The sequence below is a fragment of the Geospiza fortis genome, unplaced genomic scaffold, assembly GCF_000277835.1.
Source record: "Geospiza fortis unplaced genomic scaffold, GeoFor_1.0 scaffold27, whole genome shotgun sequence".
Classification (NCBI taxonomy): domain Eukaryota; kingdom Metazoa; phylum Chordata; class Aves; order Passeriformes; family Thraupidae; genus Geospiza; species Geospiza fortis.
Genome location: NW_005054329.1, coordinates 6,255,241 through 6,273,084, shown reverse-complemented (window position 1 = coordinate 6,273,084; position 17,844 = coordinate 6,255,241). Strand labels below are relative to the sequence as shown.

The 17,844-nt window shown below is 51.4% G+C and overlaps 1 protein-coding gene across 1 annotated transcript in view; it reads right to left on the bottom strand.

Moving 5' to 3' along the window:
• Positions 1-17,756, bottom strand: part of MEGF9 (multiple EGF like domains 9) — a 27,816-nt gene extending 10,060 nt beyond the window's left edge. Inside the window, exons 1-3 of the mRNA XM_031057319.1 lie at positions 17,650-17,756; positions 14,935-15,165; positions 2,551-2,690 (exon numbers count right to left, since the gene is read on the bottom strand). Of these exons, the coding sequence (XP_030913179.1) occupies positions 2,551-2,690; positions 14,935-15,165; positions 17,650-17,756 (478 nt within the window). The remainder of the gene's footprint in view (positions 1-2,550; positions 2,691-14,934; positions 15,166-17,649) is intronic.
• Between the last annotated feature and the right edge of the window lie 88 nt (positions 17,757-17,844).

The following is a 17,844-nucleotide window of genomic DNA, read 5'->3' as shown; positions in this document are numbered from 1 at the left end:
TCAGCTGGCTCCTCGGTGAGGTGGCAGGGAGCTGAGGGAAGATTGGATTAAATCCCATGTACCAGAGTCTGCAAAGGCAACAGCCCTGTCTATAAACTGGGGTGGCCCAGAGCAGTGGGAGAGCACAGCCAGATCCACTGAGCTGACCCAGCAGTCCTGGGGGATGGAGAAGTCTCATATCAGCATCAACCACAGGAAAAAATCCTGACTGAGGTTTGTGCTGACTGTTAGAAAGACCACAGCAGATTTTCTTATTAATATCAGAACAGTCTGGCTCCCTCACGAGCCCGACATGGCTGCTGCTCCTCAATTCCCACAGTGATGACTCCAGAGCCAAGCATCCCCAGGCAGCCTGGCATGTCCTTGCAGCCAGCCCTGCTGCCAAGGGCAGGAAGCAAACCCAGGAAGTGGCTGATTCACCCACCCAGCAGGGCCCTGCCAGCACCCCTTGCTCAGCGTCACCTCCCACACACTGTTTGCTCTTCCCTCAGCAGCCTGTCAGGCACGAGCCAGTGGTTTTTGTGGGAGAGATGTCAGGTTTAGAAGGGAAAATTATCTGCTGTGCTTGGTTTCTCCAGCTGCAAACCTGGATCAGCTGTTTCAGTGGGATGGATGTCTTGGACAGGGAAGTTCATCTGCTTGGTCACAGCAAGGCTGCCTTGGACAGTGCTCCCCAGGCTCTAACAGGGGCATCAATCTGGAATCACAGCTGTGTTGCCTTGGTCATTTCAGGACCAATGTCTTTCCCATCAGCAGAAATCACCCACATCCATCTCCAGCAGCCCTGCCAATGGCAGTGTTTCCCTGAGTCAGCAGTTGCTCAGCCAGGCAGAGCATGCACGGGCATGCAATCAGGTATCACTGTGGAGATCCTTAATAATTAATAGCACTTCTCATCCTGATAATGCCCTCAGGAAGGATCAGACCTCACAGGACCCCAGCTGGGGAGCACCAGCCCACCTCAGTGCACAGACACACACAGTACAAGGGTCGTGCCAGAGGAAGCTCTGTCAGCTGGGGAGCTCCTGCTGCCCAAGTTATTTATTTATGCCCAGTAATTTCAAATATTCCTCCTGGCCAGAGCGATGCCAAGCAGGAGCTGGCTGCAGAGCCAGCAGAGGGAGCCCAAAGTATAGCACGAATGGGAAAAAACTTTGAAAATTGGACAAAGGCTACACAGAATTGATGTAAAGCTGGGGAGGTCACACAGAGTGCAGTCTCTAGAGCAGGCATCCGATCTAATTTTTAATCAACTTCGTTCTCTGTTCTGGTTTTGTTTGGTTCCCTCAGCCACAGCAGCAAAAAGTTTTTGTCAAATCAACAATAGGTCATTAAGCAAAATGAGGGGTTTTCATTGCAATGCTGTGGGCAGCACTGGGCAATCCCAGCAGAAAGAGCAGTCCCATCCCAGGAGAAAGGTCTGTGCTGGGATTTCTTTGATAAATCAAGAGCAGGAAGAACATTGAGGGAACAAAACGGAAGAGCAGATTATCCTCCTCCTCCACAAAACCCACACACCCAGCTCCAAATCAGTGAGACAGCTGATGTGTGCACAGCTTTAGTGACAGCCTTGTATCCCTCAGCACTGGCAGGACATAAGCACACAGAGTTCAGTATAGAGTGAATGCAGTAATTCATCCTCAAGGGAACGCAGGAATTCACCCCCAGGGAACGCAGACCCAGTGCCCACGGACCAGGGCATTCCTCTGCTGCAAACACAGAGCCCATGAAGGAACACACAGGAAAAAATTGCCCAGAAATACCTGATTTCATGAGCTCTGCCTCTCTGCCAGCAAATTCTGCAACATTACTTTTAATTATTACCCCTTTCTAAGCTCCTGGATAAATATTACAGAACTGCCTTTCAGCCTGGAAGTTCTGAGGAGAATTTGGAATTTGAAGCGAGTGCTGTGGCTGAAGTGGGGTTGTGCAGGCAGCCCCAGAACTGCTCCTCCAGGATCTCTCCTCCCAGGTGAGATTACAGAGCAATTAGGCTCCCCCTGCCCTCCCATAAGCTGCTCAAGCACAGGTGCCTCAACATTTGCACTCCATCAACATCTGAGTGAGAGACAGTCAAAGAAATAATCAGGGAAAATGAACAAGGCCAATTTGTAAGAAGTGGGCAGTATTAATTAGATGCTGGCAGTTTTTAGCAGCTCTAATCCTGTTATCTGTGGCAGCAAGTCCCCTTACGTCAGTGCCAGCACAGGGTATGTTTCCAGGTAAACAGCAGCTAAACAAAAGGTCTTTAAAAGCCCATGTTGTGTGTTTGTGTAAGTGCAGAGAACAATAGAGGCCCAGTTTTTGATACACGCTGCTGAGTTAGGGCTCTGGACTAAAGCACACAGCCTTCACTGCCCTCCTTCAAAGGAGAGCAACCCCAACCCTGCATTTCCATTTCAGCTTTAAGGTAAAGATTTTGGGGCTGCAAGGCAAAAAGACGTAGATGAAGGAGACAAGAGCGGAGTGTGCTGAATGAGAACAGAAAAAGCAGAGACAGAGGGGGCAGGTGAAGTCTGCACCCCCATGGTGACAAGAGGACATCATCACCTGTGGAGCTGTCGCAGCTGTGGGAGAGGTTGTGGCACTGGCAGGGCTCACACGAGCTCTCGTTGAACCTGAAGAAGCCCTCGCTGCACCGCTCACACTTCAGGCCCGTGACACCAGCTTTGCACTGGCACTTCCCAGAGCTGCAGAGGGAAAAACAAACAGTGAGATCTGGCTGTGCTGGCAGCATCCAAGGTACAAACCTGCAGGCAGGGTTCTGGACTCCCTGTCTTCCTTTCTGCTGGAAGCAGGACATGAAAGCCAGGGGCAGCCATTTCCAAAAAGTGATGGCGACTTCGAGAAAGGATGAGTGTCTGCCAAGGCAGTTGCCCTGACAGCAATTTCCAGCTGGGCACCAGAAATCATTGCTCATTCCAGAAAGCCTTGGCCCAGAGCCATTCCCTTGCACCAGCCCCAGCAGATGCTCCCACAGCCCCTCTGGAGTCCCTGCTCCACCTGCACCAGCCCTGGGTCCTGCAGGACTCTGGCACACCCGTGGTCACTGTGCCTGACCCATCCCAGAGCACCCACCTGGCTCATCCTCTCCCCTCCACACCAGTGCTGAGCAGCACCTCCCAGATTTTCGTGTGAGCAGACAATTCCCTGCTCAGCACCTGCTCTGCTGGCTCCCCTGGGAGCTGGGGCAGCAGCTCATGTGTCCTGCTTGGCTCCAGCCAGGGCAGGTGTCAGCCACCTGCACTCCCTCCTCTTCCCCTCCATGATCCCATTTATCCTTCCCCATCTCCATGGACCCCTCTCTCCAGCTGAATTCCACCCAGTAAAGCCAGGGAGAGACAAGAGAGGGTTCTCCCCTCCCCAGCAGAGGCTTCCACTCCAGCTGACCCAGACAGGAGCTGTTTGCTTGGGCACAGTGTGACTGCAGGGAGGGTGGAGCTCTGCACTGTGAACACAGAGGGCATTGCTGGTGGCTGCCATGAGCAAACAAATACCAGGAGCTATAAAAAGCAAAGGTTACCCTCATTCCTTTGGCTTTCTGCGCTACTCTCTCCACACAGAGAGCTTCCAATGCTTTGCTTTCATAACAGACTTCATACACTGGCAGCATTTAGCTCAACTCTCAGAGGAATCCCAGGAATGGATAAATGCTCCTTCCCATCCAGCCCTGGGCACAGCCACTGCTGGAGGTGCCTCATCCCACCTGGGCACACTGGGAACAGCCAAGGCAAGGGGCAGAGAGCATCCAGTGAGAGCACCCAGTGCCTCTGCACATCCCTGACAGCCCTGGGGGCACCTGCAGGAACCCCAGCCCTGCCTGCTGCAGGGAACCACCACAGCAACCCAAATAAACAGCATTGGTCCCCTCCAGGTGATGGATTTATCTGCAGAGGGGGTGATACAGACAGACAGACCCACAGACAGCCCTTCCATGCTGCATCACCCTCTGAGCTCTCCCCTGTGTAACCTCCTGTTCCTTTTAAAGTCAGCATTGCAGGGCTCACTGTGCCTGCACAAAGCTCATCCATTGTTCCCCCTCTCCTCCTGGAAAGACTGAGCAAGGCACAGTTTGCTCCTAGAAAGCCTCCAGAAAAAAATCTGCTGATTAAAACTAATAGATGTTTGATGCACTGTTGATGTGTTGTTTTTAACTAAAATGCAGTAGATTGAGATGTTTTGGGCAAGACATTGCTTCTGTTAGAAATTAGCATAATTCAGTGTTTCTGTTGTTTGTTTGTTTGTTTGTTTGCCAAAGGAAAAGGAACTACTCACCAAAATATGGACCTCAGCCCAAGGGGCTACACAATTAAATACCTGCAGAATCTGAAATCTCAAGGATATTTAATAGCCTGATTACAAGAAGAAGAAAGAAATATGATGTTTCCTTGCTCTCCAGGCCATTATCTAGAAGTACAGCAGGCAGATGCAAAATTCAAAGGCATGCTGGTAAGCAGCTCAGTATGTTTGGCTGGTAAGCAGCTCAGAATGTTTGACTTTTAAAGAGCTTTTCACAAGACCCAACATTAATCCAAACGTTGTCACAGTGTTTAAAATAAGCGCAAACAAAAAGCAGCTTTTTATTCTTCGCTCCTGCCTGCTACTGCTATTCCTGTAAGAGGGCAGGGACAGGCAGGGAAAAGCAAGTGCTGTGGGGAGGAAAATCTGATGTTTAGCCTGAAAACACATCTTTTGGGGATGCAGCATATGAGCAGGGTTTTGTAGGATCAAGCATCTGAGCTGCATCATGTTCACCCTCCCTGGCTTCCTCCCGGAGTTCAGAGAGCTCTGTTTGACTCCCTCGTGTCCCTGACCCAGCCTTTTTCTCAATGACACCCTCCTCTTCCTCCCTGCTTCCACACAGACTCCCATTTCATTTCTTTCCAGGAGCTTTATTTCCCCAATGACCCTGCTGGAGCTCAATTCAGCATTTTGGGGCACAGTCCCTTGATTTTACTCGTTAGCTTAGAAATAACAGGAAAGAAAGCTTAAAAAAGAAGAGGAAAAAAAAAAAGACTGTTTGGAAAGTTTGGTTTGAATGCCTCTTGAACAGACCTTTTCTCAACATGTTACACATGGCACAGAGCCAAGTCCTGCATGTGCAAGAATTAAATCACTCAGCAAATATAAAGCTTTGCCTGTGGTCATTGCTTCCACAGAATAAAGCCCCCTTACAACACTCCTTTTTATAGCTCCAGCCCAGCAAAGTCTGTCAGACACTTTTTAAAGCAAAGGTCAATGATATAAATGCATTGAAACCACCAAAAAAAAAATCCTGTTAACAGACCAATTGTGCCCATAAAAATCCAGAAATTCGAAAGAAAAGACCCACAGTTTAATAGTTGAACAGTGAGAACTGAACTGGATTTTGAGTATCAGCCAAGAATTTCTTTTTGGGGGGAAGTGGGGAGAATGAGGGGGATGGGAAGAGGGAAACGTTTTGATGCAGCAACATCAATTACTCAACTCCACTTCAGATGATGATTAACCCCTCTGAAGCCAGCCAACGTTCAGCTCTCACAAAGAATTGATACAAATATCTGTTGGGATAAAACCAGACTTCCAGTAATCAAAGTCTCCTGCCAGCATTGGTTTCTACCAGACTTTTATGAATACACTCACTCTGGAGAGCGTGTAGGTGGTGTGTATCACCATCACATCATCCATCAACTTTACAGATGTTTCCTACTGATTAAAACCATCACCAGCATGTGAGGCACTGGCCAAAGGAGCAGGCAGTGACTGCTGGTCAGGGACAGCCACATCCAAGGCTTGGATCCAGATGGAATGATGGATGTCCCCTCTGGGGACAAAGGCCACATGCCAGGTTTGGGACCCCCCAAGGCAGGAGCTGGTTCACCTCAGGGTCCCTGTTCTGCCTCAGGAGACAGCCTGGGGCTGGACTAGGACACAGCCAGCCCAGGCAGCAGCATTCCCACAGCCATGGGGCAGGGCAGTGTAAATAAAACACTGGGGCAGGGGACAGCCTACACCCCAAATTATGTCTCATTTCCAGTCCCCACAGCTCCCTTCCACTCCTCTCAAGGGGAAAGAGCCACAGGATCCCATCACTTGCCAAGGGATTGCGCCAATGGTGGCAACCAAATGTTCCCTGAGCTGGGATTCTACACAGGACTGCAGCTTTACAGGTACAGAAGCCAAGGGGACACAGCAGAGACACCCAGCCCTCCCCTGAGTACTGGTAAAGAGGAGTGCAGGCAGTTCTGATTCACCTGGAAGTGCCTCAGGAGCAGGGCACAGAGAACAGGGAACACAGAGCATCCTGCAGATGATTTCCTGCCAGGTCTGGGGGCTGGGGAAGGACAGAGTGAGGGGCTGGCCTTGGGAGCTGGGGCAGTGCCCTCACTTTGCACAGACTGCACAGGAACTCAAGGCCTCATCACAAGGGGAAAAAAGCATTAAAGTGGCTGTGACCTGAGACAGAGCACAATGTGCAGCCACATCTGCAAGGGGTCTCCACTCCTCCTCCACAGAAACATCTTGATTTTAGCAGGGACATGACAGGCACAAGATGGATGGGAGGATGAAGGACCATGGCCTTAGGGGCTGTTGGGAGACAAGCTGTGCACAGTTAATGGGCTAACAGAAAACCCTCAGCAAGCTCCAATCATTCCTCTTCTTCCTTTTCTTTTTTTTTTCCCCCCTAAGGAGGAGGAAATGGAGAAATTAATTTTGAATATATTCCCAGACACCAGAAAAGCCCCAGTCAGAGCCCAGGGACTCCCTGGCCATGTCAGACCCAGCTAAAGCAGCACAGCACCAAGCTCTTGTGCCTTTATTTTCAAAACATGTGAGATTGGTCAGATTTTGGGGCAGAGGCAGAGAAGGAGGGAGCTCCCATGGGTCTCAAACCAGGGCATGCCACGCAAAACCTACAACAAGAGTTTTTCCAAATGCATTTATTGTTTTCCCTTGAAGCCCAGAGCGCACACACACACCCTGCCCAGCTCAGCATCTCCCCAAGCAGCCCCAGGAGAGCTGGGCAGGGCCACACTGCCCTAAGAAAGAGGGAAGTGAGAGCTACACCAGCCCTTCCCTGGACATCTCCAGGTGCCATCTCCAGCTTCACCTGTCCCCTGGGGAAGCCCCAGTGACAGCAATGTCCCTCAGCTGCCCCAGCAGGGCACAGGGTGTCCCTGGAACAGCCACAGTTCACAGCAGCAACAGCACTGTGGGAATGAGGGAAATCGTGTTGAACCATGAGCATCTTTAAAACAAACCCCATGAAAAGGCTTTGTCACACTTTGATGGGATAAGACAAAAGGATTCTGTGCAAGATTAGGAGGATTCAGAAGAGATGTCTCCAAAAATGGAGTGTTCCTCCAGCAAGCTGGGCTCCTTTAGTGCTGATTTTCTGTGGTGTCTGACAGCGGCCAGGGCATAAATCTCTCTTACACCTTCCTGGGCAACGTGGAAAAGTTCACATTTGAAAGCCAAATGCTCCAAGACACTTTGGTGGGAAAGCAATGGTGTTAACACTCAGAATCACAGAATCATTCAGGTGGAAAAAGCCTCCATGATCACTGAGTCCCACCTTTGATCATCACCAGAGCACTGAGTGCCATGCCCAGTCTGCTGAACATCTTCAGGATGGGGACTCCACACCTCCCTGGGCAGCCCCTTCCAATGCTGCACAGCCCTTTCCATGAAAAAATCCTTCCTGATGCCCAGCCTGGTGCAGCTTGAGGCCACATCCTCTCATCCTGAGGATACCAAGCACCATCCCAACCCACGTGCTGACTTTTCTGTCCCTCAGTTATCGAATATCAGCACGTGAGGAAGGGGAGAGCAGGAAAAAGCGCCACACTGGGTTTCTCCTCCCCACTCCACAGCTCTACCCAAAGCTGCTGGTGGCTGTGGTGGCTCTGTGGGAGAGTCAGTGGGGCCAGGGCCAAGCCCTCCCCCAGCCACTCGCTCTGAGCCCCTTTGTGGAGGGCACAAGAAGCAGAGCTTTATGGGGGCCAACACTGGCCCATTGTGTGCCACATTCCTCACTCCGCGCTGGGGCATGGCAGCTGCTTTGTAGGGCAGGAGCAGGGACACTTCAACACTTCACAGCTCTGAAAGGCCACTCTGTAAATGTCAAAGGGCCACCTTGTCTGGCCACCGCCTCCTCCTCTGCAGCCCCAGCTCCCCCAGGAACCAGGGAAAGCCAGGGATCTCCAGGCTGTGCTCTGCAAAGCCAGGGATCTCCAGGCTGTGCTGTTGAAAGCTGGGAATCTCCAGGCAGGGCTCTGCAAAGCCAGGGATCTCCAGGCAGGGCTCTGCAAAGCCAGGAGTCTCCAGGCTGGGCTCTGCAAAGCCAGGGATCTCCAGGCTGTGCTGTCCCCTCCAGGTGAGGTGCCCTTGAAGGAGGGGAGGGAGGCAATGGAAGGTCCACACTGACCCTGGAGAGGGAGGCTGGATGGGATCCTGCACAGTTCCAGGAGTTCCTCACTCACAGCAAAGTCTCAGCCTCAGCTGGTGGGTGCTGGATTCCCAGAGTAACCTCTGGGGACCATGTGCAGGGATGGGCCAGGGAACCAGAGAGGGACACATCAGTGGGGTGCCACTCAGTGGCCCCCACTGAACACATCCACTGTGCCCAAAGGGGTCCCTCCATCCCCCAGACCGCTGCTGGTGCCTCTGCTCAGACAGCAGAAGACCCAGGGTACAAGCAGTGCCTGAAGTACACACTGGGCACCACCTCTCAACCAGAATTTAGCCACAAAAGCTTAAACAGTTGAGCCCATATTTCTTTTTGAGGGCAGTCAGTGCTTGCCAGAGCAGCGAAGTTTGCAACAGACAACACAGGAATGGCAAAGCCTGCTCGAAAATCCCCAAAATAACAGGATTTCTGAGAAGCCATAATTACCATAGGGGAGATGATAACAATCCACCTTTCCCTGCTGCTGTGTCCAGTCACTCATTCATTTCCCATTCCTGCCTGCAACTGAATAAAAATGGGTTCAGGTGCCTTTACCTTCCTGTGGGGGCAGAGAGGAGGAGGAGAGCTAATCAGATATAAAGGATGTGAGAGGCTGGAATAGGGGAGAGATTTAGATAATTAAACCATGCAGAAAAATAGGCTTTAACAGGGTATTCTTCTGCTTTTCTGACGTCCACATGTAATAATTTCCGCTACAAAACAAGATCTGTTCTCTGCAGAGTGATGCTGACAAGGCATTACTGGGAGATAATGAGCCACCAGTTGTGCTCATCCAATCTATAAAAGGGAGAGCAGTCTTTTTAAAGAGAAAAAGGGGGTTTGTCTGGTTTTGGGGGGGTTTTAAAGCACAAGTCCTTGAGGATTCCAGCTCCAAAGGGGAGCAGTGCCTGATGTGCTTTACTGGATTGCTGAAATACAGCAGGATGGAAAGAGATCCCACGCAAAAGAGAGACACTTCAGAAGTGTGATGACACTCTGCAGACAGAAAATGAAGACTTTATCTATGCAAAACAACAACTCCATCACTTCCCCCAAATAACCCCCGGGGTCTGGGATGGCCAGCAGCCCTGCAGGCTGGTGAAGCTCCACAAAAACCTTGAATTTCAATGGACCTGCATTTCCTGACCACTGAAAAAACCCCACCAAATCCTGCCTCACCTGAGGTTCAAGGTGTGTCCAGACTGTGCCACACCAGGCTGTCCCCACAGTCTCTTTGCTCCTTCTCACAACCCACCAGCTCCCCAATCCCAGTGTGTGGCTCTCCCTGCCCAGCTTCCCAAGGACCCCCAGAACCCCCAGGCCTTATTCAAAGGTCTCAACAAAGCACTTTGTCCAGGCTCTTGCAAATCCCCACGAGCTGGGGTCACAAGATCAGCCTCTCCACACAGAATCCCACCACAAAGGCAGCACACAGGGATGGCCCCTGCCCTCCCTGCTCCAGGGCACAGCCATGCCCAGATGCTCCCAGGGACACTCTGCCTTCACTCCTTTAACATGAACACAAAGCCTCAGGTCCCCTTGAGGGGGAAATGCATCTCTGAATTAACACCTAGGTATTTCTATGTGTGTTATCATTTTTCCACCTTTTTTTCACTGGAAATGAGTGACAGGAGCTCCCTCTCACATGACTTATGCCCAGCCTGCAGCACGAGCCATGCAGGAATTGGGAGCCATGCAGGGCTGGCTCTGCAGCAGCAATAAGGAAAGGCTGCTGGGTCAGCAAAGCAGCAGAGCACTGCACCCTTGGGCATGGGGTGTCAGCCCACAGCAACCAAAGGAGACCAGACATCATCTTCAAGCTGTCTGCTGGAGCTTCTGCTTCCCACTGCCCTTCTACTTGTGGGGAAACTGAGGCACAGGCAGAGGGAGCAACTTAAACTGATCCACAGACCCCAGTTTAACAGGAATCTGTTTGCTCTAGGGACAATGGCAGCATAGGTACATGATTAGTTTAGAGCTTTTTAAGGGAACTGGGAAAACCTAACCCAGTTTAGATGGCTAACCTGGGTTTAGGTAAACCATGTGGCAAAGCTGGGTCAGGGGAGGTTCAGGCTGGATACCAGGAAAAGGTCCTTTCCCCACAGGGTGCTGAGCACTGGAAAAGGCTCCCCAGGGAATGGTCCCAGCCCCAAGGCTACCAGAGCTCCAGCTGCAACACTCAGGCACAGGGTGGGATTGTTGGGGTGTCTGTGAGGGTCAGCAGTTGGACTGGATGATCCTTGTGGGTCCCTTCCAGCCCAGAATATTCTGTGATTCTGTGATCCTTAACACTCACAGCAGCCACAGCTCTCCCCTTGTTCCCTGGCACAGGTACTGCTGCATCACTTCTCTTCCCTAGAACCAGGACAAGTTAAAAAACAAAACAGGGAAACAGGGAATTGAGAGCTGAACCCTTCTGCCAGGCAGCAGCATCTCCTAGCAGCATCTCTGCTTCACAGCTCCACTCGCTGTTCACATCCCAAACCCACAGGAGCACCCACGCACGGCCAGCTGCTCGTGGGCTAAACATGCTTCCCCCACAGCTTCAGGAAAGGAAGAGCCACTCACACCCCAGTGCTGGGCTAGGAAAAGTTGGGATAAACACCTCAAAGGAGGTAAATCCAGGCCAGCCCTCCTGCAGATGAGCTGGGTCACACTGGGCTGCCCTGGGCCAGCATCTGCAGTGCCACATGGGGATGGGCAGTGCTGCCAGCAAGGTAAAAATAAACAAACCAAAACTGCAGAGTCATCTGCCATCTCCTGCTCCTCAGGAGGGGGATGCTGTCTCATCCAGGCTGATGCTGCCTGCAGTCCTGGTCCTTCCCACCCCACAGCCAGAGGCCAGGTTTGCATGGAGAATTATCTCAGGGTGTGTTTGAAGAGCTGAGCCTGCACAGCTCCTCACACCAGGGCACGAGGGCTGCAGAACCAAAGGCTCCCTCACACAAACCTCCTTCCCTCTCCCTGCTCATCCCAGCTCTGTGTGCTGGCTCCCACTGCCCTGGCTCAGCTGGGGACACGGGTGGCACTTTGGGTGCCAAAGGGTGCAGAGGGCCAGAAACACCATGAGGAGCCCCAGTGCTCCCAGTGCTGCCCTGGCTACTGGGACTGGAGACCACCAACCCCAGCCCACACTCCTGCTGCCTCTGCCCTGGCTCCCTGCCTGGCCTTATGAGATGAGAGTTCAGGCACAAGACTGCTGCTCTCATGAAAGAAAAAAGGGACCCCACAGGGGAGATGTGGGCTGGCCAGCCTGGGCATGGGGACCTTCCCCAGCAGCCCTGATCACTTCCACTCCCCCACCAGGCTGGGAGGTTCTGCTTTCCTCAGAGGACACAGCACAGCCTTCAACTCGAGGGGTCCAAAAGATGGTGAGAGATGCAGCTCTTGGCTGGGGTTACATCCCCATGGGCTGAGGCCTCTGCCAGGCACCCTCCCCACTTGTCCCTGTCCCCAGAGCAGGCACACAGCCCTGCCAGCCCAGCCCGTGCACCCACATGAGTCAGCGTCCTCATTCTCCACCACTCTGACCTTGACCATGGCCCTTTGAAACTTCAGCTTCTTTCCCCACCCTTCCTCCATGGACTGTGAACACTTCCAGGCCACAGCTATCTTTAGCAAGCATCTGCACCGCATCCAGCCCAAAGAAATGTGATTTTTTTCTGAGGTTTCTAGGCGTTAACCACAGCAGGGACAATTCCCTCCCCTCCCCAAGATGTGTCAGCCCTCTCTGAGCAGCCCAGGGCTCCATCCAGCCCCTCAGCTTGAGCCACACACAGCTTTTCATCTAACAAAAAAACCACCCAAACCAGAGCACAGAAATGCTCTGCCATCCCACAGGGGGATCTGTGTGGATCTTCCTAGATAATCAAATTTAAACCACCACCAAAACAGACCTTTGATTAGCAGCCATGGAGCCCATTCACAGCGACAGCATGTCAGGTCAATGTTCACTCCCAAAATCAACTCTGTGCCTCAGGAAAGGGATTTTTTTTTATTAATTTTTGTTTGATGGTCTGCATTTGAGGTCTGGTTAACAAACAGGGGACTTGGGTTGCCATCTGGCCAGCCCAAGAGCGTGCTGAGGAATAATACTAATAATCATCATATGGTGGTGCTTTATTTAAAAGGCACTTTTTGTAAAAGCCTGGGCGAGCTGACTGAAACCTAAGAGGGATCTTTGTGTGCCCTGAGGGCTCAGCCTTTGGGCACTCTGCCCCTCCAATCAGCCACCCTTAAAAAGGGTCAGAGTCCAAAATCTCTGCTGCTGTTCCACCCAGAGCTCCACTGGAACAGCCATGGCTTTCCTCTGAAGCCTCACACAGGAATTCGCTTGTGCAAGTCAAGCTGGGCTGGTGCTTTATTAAATAAATAAAGTGTACAACTTACAGGATTTACCATGTCAACAAAACAGTAGCTGGTTGCTGGTATTGGGCAATGCCTGCGTGCCTCATCCCTGAGCAGAGATTGCCTGAGGGACACTGCTGCTCCTCCAGGGAGTGCTCAGCAGCCACCCAGGGCTCCCAGCAGGAGAGCCAAAAATCCCTTCCTGCATTCACACACCCAATTCCCTGCAATGGGCTCTCCCACCATCAGGGCAGATCCCCCCACCCCTGGTGCCTGCCCCCAGCCATGCCAGCTGCAGCCAGGAGCTGTGCCCAGCCCCGGTGCCCACTCTGACACAACAGGAGCAGGGGGAGCACCTGCCCTGCTGCCCTTTGTGTCCCACTCCATTTTCCCACACACATCACTACAGCAGCCCTTCTGATGCCCCCAGCCCTGTAACACAGACAACTGACCTATTTTTCTCTTTTTAAACACCCAGAGGTCATCTCTGTCTGCAGCAAACCCCTCTGAGGCGGGAAGGGAAACAGAGTGATCTCTGTTAGCAACATCCCCCCTCCCCAAATCTCCCTCCACATCTTGCCCTGTGCTGTCTCTTCTGAATGGCTGAGAATGAGCATCTCCCCCACCCCTCCAGGCTGTGAAATGGTGCTGAGGAAAGGCTGGGGAGGTCCCTGCTGTTTCTGGCTCCACACAGATGGCTCCAACTCCACCTCATTCTCCTTCACAACTCAGAGCATCTCACCTGAAGCTCCCAAGGGCGTTCCTTGGCTTGCCCCATGCAGTGAGACATGGGGAGACACCAGACATGTCCACGCTTCACCCACTGCCCAGTAACCCAGAGCTGGGGCAAGAATGCTCCCCTCCAGTTAACCCAGTTGCTCCAGCAGCATTTCCCCTCCTCTCCCAGTTCCCAAGGATAAGATTTGCCCCATCTGCCTTTCTGCCCAATTTGCCTTTCCAATAGATCTGACCACAATCACACTTTCAATTCTGTGGCAAACCCTGATGCTTCCAGGCACATCTTCCCATACCTAAAACAACCACTAAAAAAAAATAATAAGTGATAAAACTTCATACTTTCCACCCTCAAGAATCACCTCTTTTAGTAAGAAGGTCACTTTCCTCAACTGGAGAGCTACTTTTAAGATCTGAATTGTCAGAGCTTATGCAAGCAGAAAAATGCAACACTGAAACAAAAAGGAAGGACATCAATAGAGGGTTTGGTCGTTTGGGAAAAGATAATGTATAAAATAATTACAGGCAGCATGTCCCTGCAGAGCATTCTGACTCTGACTCAGCCCCTGCCCTGGCAGGGACCTGCAGGTGCTCAACACACGCTGAGCCCAGACCCAGCCCTGGAAGACAAAAAGGCAGCAGGAGCCTGGGAAGGCTGGAAGTTGCTGCAGGGTGGTTGCTGAGGTCCCCTCCAAGGAGAGGCTTTGCAACTTGCTGTCCCCATGAGCACGAGGTGGAGAGCCAGTGGGTCAGGCTGCTGCTGGGTGTGATCTTGCAGGAACAGAGATCCCCCAGCTCAGGCACTGCCTCTAATGGCTGGCAGATCACTGCTTGGAAAACCATTGCGTGCCAGCTTTCACAAGGCAAGATGTGAGGGTGGGTGAGGTGAAATGAAGAGGAACACATTCATTATACAGGAGCTCCAAGCATCAGCTCTGGTTCCTGTAAACACCAGGCAAGGCAGGAGCTGACTCTGCTCTCGCCGCTTCCACCCCAGTGCTCAGTGAGAGCACAAAGCTTTGCCTGCCTCTGGCATAAAACCCATCCCTTTGGAAAAGAAACCCCCCCACAGCCCCCCTGCTCCACCCCAGCCTCTGCTCCCCTCCCAGCTCAGGAGTGAGGGCAGCCCTGCCCAACAGGGACTAAGAGATGCACAAGGCATTAGGAGAGGTTCTGCTTCCATGAGACTCCAAAACACAAGTCAGCTCCCTTGGGGGCTGCCAGGGCTTTTGCCACAACCACAGATATTTTTTCCTCATTCAGGAGCTGAATTATAATCTTCATAAATTATTTTAAGACCAGCTTCCCTCCTGCTTATTTCTTTTCCTTTTAAACACCAGCACAGACGACAAGACCGGCTCCTGCCCAAAACCCAAACCACCCCAAATCCCAACACCTTGTGTGCAGAACCGTGGGTTACTCACTGGTCACACTGCTCACTGGTGGCTCCAGCAGGGCTGCAGCTGCAGGGCTGGCACTGCTGGCCTCCCTGCTGGGGGAAGAAGCCGTGGGCACAGCTGTGGCAGCGTGGCCCCGTGTAGCCAGGCAGGCAGAGGCACTGCCCTGTCGTGAGGTTGCATCCGGCGCTGCCCACCGAGCTGCAGTTGCACAGGTCTCCTGCAAGGAAAGAGAAACAGAGGCATGGAACCACAGAACTGCAGAATGGCTTGGGGTGGAAGGGGCCTTAAAGCCCATCTCATTCCAAACTCCTTCTGTGGGCTGGGACAGCTTCCAGGCTGCTCCAAGCCACGTCCAACCTGGCCTTGGACACTTCCAGGGATGCGGCAACCACAGCTGCTCTGGGCACCCTGTGCCAGGGCTTTGTAGCCATGATATTTTCTGAAAAATCCTTTCCTTAGGATTTTATCTCCTGAGAAGCTGAGAGGCCTCAGGAATAAAATGTAAACAATGGTTATCTGCTGCTGTGGAATGCAACAGGTGCATCTGTGATTGGTCTCGTGTGGTTGTTTCTAATTAATGGCCAATCACAGCCCAGCTGTCTGGACTGTCTCAGTCAGTCATAAGCCTTTGTCATCATTCCTATTCTATTCTTAGCTAACCTGCTGATGAAATCCTTTCCTCTATTCTTTTAGTATAGTTTTAATATAATATATATCATAAAATAATAAATCAAGCCTTCTGACATGGAGTCAACATTCTCATCTCTTCCCTCATCCTAAGACCCCTGTGAACACCATCACAGGGCATCACCACTTTAAGGATAATTTTTGCTTTAAAATGTTGAGATGATGGACAAAAACCACATTGGGAGCACCTTAGGGTTTGAAACACCACAGCTCATGCTTGAAATCACAGCTACAAGATTATGGGTATAACTATCTAAAATTTATCTATACGTAGCTGTACACAATGTCTTTATGAACATACCCACACCCAGCCCTCTGACTCCAGGAGCTGACAAGCAGTAAGTGTGTAATATCAGGATAAAATCAGCAACAGGTTGCAAAGTCATTAATTCTAAGAGCTTCCATTCCACACCACTGGAACAGCCCTGGTACCACAGAACAAACTCTGACAGGACAAACTGGCAGCAGCACCACCCACTCCTGAGGAAGGGATAGAGAATCCCCTGAAAATCTGCCCTCAGGGGAGCACCAAGTGCATGAAAACTGTACTTCAAACGCTGTGGTAGAGCTGGAGGCAGGACAGGGACCTCCACCACCTAAACCAGACCACCCTCAGCTCTGTGGTGAGAGGGGATGGCTCTGGGGACCCAAACATTGTCTTTGGGGACACTGTATTTCCAGGGGTTCTGGAAAGCATGCACTGAACAGCTGCTTTTTTAGGAGAGAAGCAAATCTTTTGATCAAGTGGTGAATTCCCAGTCCCCCCACACGTTATTTCTTGTAATACTTTAAAGCCCCAAATGCACTGAAGAGAACAACTTCTCCCTGGCAATTTGTTTCTGCCAAGAGCTTTATCTCTGCTCTTTCACTGCAAAATATTTAGTGCCTTAATAATTTAAAGTCTTCTTCTGGCAAGACTGAATTATAAACAAGGATTATTTGCAGAAATAGTGCATAAAGCATCAGGGGCTTTACACAACTGCTGGTGTTTGTTATTTCCTGAGAAGAGCCAGTATTCAGGGCACTTTAGGGGGAGTGGAGAGGCCAGGTCCCCATCCCAAGAAAACTTGACTTAAAGCTCTTTTCCTTTTCATCCATGCTCTTCTAGCACACAAAGAAATGTGAGTTATTTAGCTTTATTACTCCACCATAGGATCCCCACACAAGCCATGTTGTGCCTATACACCTGTGAAATTGCACCTAAATTTTCTTCAATCCAAACTATCAGATAGGACAAACACCTCAAGATCCAATTATCCACTTCAACAGCCATTTCACATAATGAACTAAATTCCCAGCTCAATTATCCAAGCAGAACCATATCGATTTGGGCACTTGGGTTTCTCTCTCCCACCAGAGCAGAAACCACAAAAACCTGAGCAAAAGCACTCTGGAGTTTGTCAAACATGCATCAAAACAAATTTCCCTTTCAGAACTCAACCTGTGGCACCATTGGACCTGCCAGACTTGATCAAGGGAAGAAAATGAGCATTGTGTCCATTCTAATGGCATGGGAGGCACTGACAGGGCAGGTTCCACACAGGGGGATGAGCAGCTCCATGTGGAGACCACCCCTGTGCTCCATCAAAGCCAGAGCCACCATCCTGACACTCCAGATGGATGGCTGGATGGACAGGGCAGTGCTTCAGGATGGTCCCCATCAGCACCATGGAGCTCTGCCCCATCACTTATGCTCCAGCAGGATGGCAGCACTGTGAACCTGAACCTGACTTTGTAGCATCCACTGTTTTCCATCCAACGCTCCTGCCCACCAAAACTGCCCCAGTTCAGGTCAGGCTCTGCCTGAGCTGCCAAATTCAACAGCAACACAGACACCACTGCAATGGCAGCGCCTCAGGAGAGTGAGAAATGCTGCAATAATCCAAAATGACACTGGTAAAACACTTTTTGCTTGGTGAAGCCTGGTTCTGCTAGTGATGGGGAGAGCAGCTGAGCCTGTCTGCTGTGAAATCACCCCAAGTGTGTGCTAAGGCACAACTCAACAGATCCAGAAGTTGTCTCCCAAAAGGGTTGATTCCTTGAAGACCCTACCTACCCCCATGACTCCAGAAATCTTTGGGGGTCATGGGGTAGGTGGGGTCTTCAAGGAATTGACCCTTGAAGATGGTGGTCCCAGGTAGGGGAGCAGCACCCCACATGGTCCCTGCCCACCCCAAATGCATCCAGCCCTGCTCACACGTGGATGCAGCCCCAAAACACCGCAGAGCTGTGTGGGGTGGGCAGCGG